The following is a 292-nucleotide window of genomic DNA, read 5'->3' on the forward strand; positions in this document are numbered from 1 at the left end:
TGCTGCTGTTGCTGCTGCTGCTGCTGCTGCTGCTGCTTGTCTCCGTGCAGCAGCGCCTGAGCATAGGCAGCAGCTAATCTATCGCATGCAGCATCAAGCATAGAGGGGGGACAGTAAGCGAGAAACACCTGCAGCAGCAGCTTAAGGTTATCTGTTTCTCCTGCTGCTGCTGCTGCTGCTGCTGTTGCTGTTGCTGCTGTTTCTCCTGCAGCAGCAGCAGCAGCAGCAGCAGCATGTCCCTGTGCTCGCAGCAACCGCAGCAATGGTTTTCTTTTATCTAATATATTTAATA

At 53.1% G+C, this 292-nt stretch overlaps 1 protein-coding gene across 1 annotated transcript in view; it reads right to left on the bottom strand.

The window, feature by feature from the left end:
• The window catches only part of EMH_0093970 (uncharacterized protein), a gene marked incomplete at both ends in the record, with an annotated part of 1,700 nt that overhangs the window by 415 nt on the left and 993 nt on the right, over positions 1-292 (bottom strand). Inside the window, one exon of the mRNA XM_013502045.1 lies at positions 129-205. Coding sequence (XP_013357499.1) covers positions 129-205 — 77 coding nt within the window. The remainder of the gene's footprint in view (positions 1-128; positions 206-292) is intronic.

This window comes from Eimeria mitis, genomic scaffold, assembly GCF_000499745.2.
Source record: "Eimeria mitis Houghton genomic scaffold, Emh_scaff8155, whole genome shotgun sequence".
Classification (NCBI taxonomy): domain Eukaryota; phylum Apicomplexa; class Conoidasida; order Eucoccidiorida; family Eimeriidae; genus Eimeria; species Eimeria mitis.